We start from the raw sequence: 2,500 nt of genomic DNA, 5'->3' as shown, positions 1-2,500 counted from the left end.
CTCACCTGAGGCCAGGCCTCAGGGCACCTCCTTTAGTCAAGCTTGTGTTTGACATTAAAGGGGAGGGTGTGTGTGTGTGTGTGTGTGTGTGTGTGTGTGGGAGGGGCAGGGGGGGGGGGGGGGGTTCTGCACACACACTTCTGACGTATTTAAGGTCGTGACTGTCCATCCACTGCTCATAAACTTTGCAAACTCATATGCTTCAAACTCTCAAAACTTTGAATTAAAGAGAGATGACCCCCCCCCCCCCCCCCCCCATCCCACACACACACACACACACACACACACACTCACACACACACACACACACACACACACACACACACACGCACGCACACACACACACACACACACACACACACACACACACACACTCACACGCAGGCACACTTTATCATGCTCTAACAGTTTCATTAATCATGATGGTATTAGGTATTAGGTAGGGGGGTTGCACTGGTTTTGATTTATTAATGGGGAGGTACCATCCCACACACAGTCACACATACACACACACACACACACACACACACACACATTTTATGCCCCTTGCCTACAACACCATAACTCATCAGCAATCCCCTTGTCCTTTTCTAACAGTAGTGACTCAATGAACACACTGCTGGTTTTATGACATCCTAGTTATATCATTCACTGAGCATGTGCAGATATGAACACACACCACTGGTTTCATCGCTTCCCAGTGACACCGCTCACCCAGTGTGTGTGTGGAGTGTGTGCACGGTCATTGTGGCACGTTCGCCGTCCACACGTTTTTTTTTTGTAGTCTCTTCATTGGGGCCGTTATTGAACACAGCCGCCGTGACCAGAACTGCTGTTGTCATCATGGCAGAGCTTAAAGCAGCACTTTTGTCTTCATGCCTCGGAGAGTGCCACACACTTGTTGACGCACTGCTGTCACACATACACACACACACACACACACACACACACAGCTGTCAGGTTGCCTCTTATGGGACATAAAACAGGGGCATGCACACAGGAGCCAGAGCTCGGAAAAGGCCTACGATAAATATGCAGTGTTTGTTTGTGTGCTGCGTGCGCAGATGCCTGCAGGTAGACTGTTGTTCTGCCCGTCTAAAAATAGACTGTAAATCTGGGCAGAGGCGGGAGGAAGTGAGGTAGACCAACCTATAAAAGTGCCATATTTGTTTGTGGGTGCTGAGGCTGGAGCGATGCAAGAGTAGGCATATTGGATGGATCCAGGTCATATTTCATACTGTCTGTCTGTGTGTTTGTGTGTGTGTGTGTGTGTGTGTGTGTGTGTGTGTGTGTGCGTATCTGCATTGTGTGTGTGTGTGTGTGTGTGTGTGTGTGTGTGTGTGTGTGTGTGTGTGTGTGTGTGTGCGTACCTGCATGGTGTGTATGTGTGTGTGTGTGTGTGTGTGTGTGTGTGTGTGTGTGTGTGTGCGTACCTGCATGGTGTGTGTGTGTGTGTGTGTGTGTGTGTGTGCTGCAGGACTTTGACTTCTTCACGGTGGAGCTGGAGAAGAGCGCTAAAGGCTTCGGGTTCAGCATCCGCGGCGGCCGCGAGTACAAGATGGACCTGTTCGTGCTGAGGCTAGCTGAGGACGGCCCTGCCCTGCGCAACGGGAGGATGAGGGTGAGCACATCACACACACACACACACACACACACACACACACACACACACACACACACACACACACACACACACACACGCAAATATACACATACACATACACATACACATACACATACACATACACTCACACACACACACACACACACACACACACACACACACACACACACACACACACACCATACATACACATACATATACACATACACACATACACAGACACATACGTGTATGTGTTGATGCACTTTGCTGGAGTGGCTCTATGAATCTCATTGTACTTAAATGCAATGACAATAAAGACATTCTATTCTATTCTATTCTATTCTATACACACACACACACACACACACACACACACACACACACATACAGTACACATACACACACACACATAGACACATACACGCACACACACACACACACACACACACACACACACACACACACACACACACCACAACTAAAATCAAAATATTATCTGTGAAGAAGGGAAATTATTCATTATGATTATGTAGACAACAGAGTAACAAAATGGACAGATTGAACTCGGCAGGTAACTGCCTTTACTTTCTCAGATGTAAAAAAACTAAATATTGTCCTCCAACTGTACAAATCTATGAAGCCAATTTAGACTTGCCCGTATTTACAACAATTTGGGCTTTAAAAAAAAAAAAAATTTTAAAAAAAGCTAATAATAGGCCTCTAAAGATAACCCCAGGAAATGAATGTGTCACCACAGGAGGCTGCCAAACAGAAAGGGTTTAGACATTCTTTAAGAAATACTGAACACAATCTGCACAACGGCCAAACAAATGCCACAGGCAATTGATTGGCTGTGAGAGAATCCTACCTTGTCTGTTGATTGTAGTCTTGGCT

At 46.5% G+C, this 2,500-nt stretch overlaps 1 protein-coding gene across 1 annotated transcript in view; it reads left to right on the top strand.

The window, feature by feature from the left end:
- Positions 1–2,500, top strand: part of magi2a (membrane associated guanylate kinase, WW and PDZ domain containing 2a) — a 311,406-nt gene that overhangs the window by 293,214 nt on the left and 15,692 nt on the right. Inside the window, exon 21 of the mRNA XM_062517478.1 lies at positions 1,478–1,621. Within this exon, the coding sequence (XP_062373462.1) occupies positions 1,478–1,621 (144 nt within the window). The remainder of the gene's footprint in view (positions 1–1,477; positions 1,622–2,500) is intronic.

This window comes from Sardina pilchardus, chromosome 17 (genome assembly GCF_963854185.1).
Source record: "Sardina pilchardus chromosome 17, fSarPil1.1, whole genome shotgun sequence".
In the NCBI taxonomy this organism is placed as follows: Eukaryota; Metazoa; Chordata; class Actinopteri; order Clupeiformes; family Clupeidae; genus Sardina; species Sardina pilchardus.
Note: the sequence above shows the minus strand (reverse complement) of the source record. Positions and strands in the feature narration are given on the sequence as shown.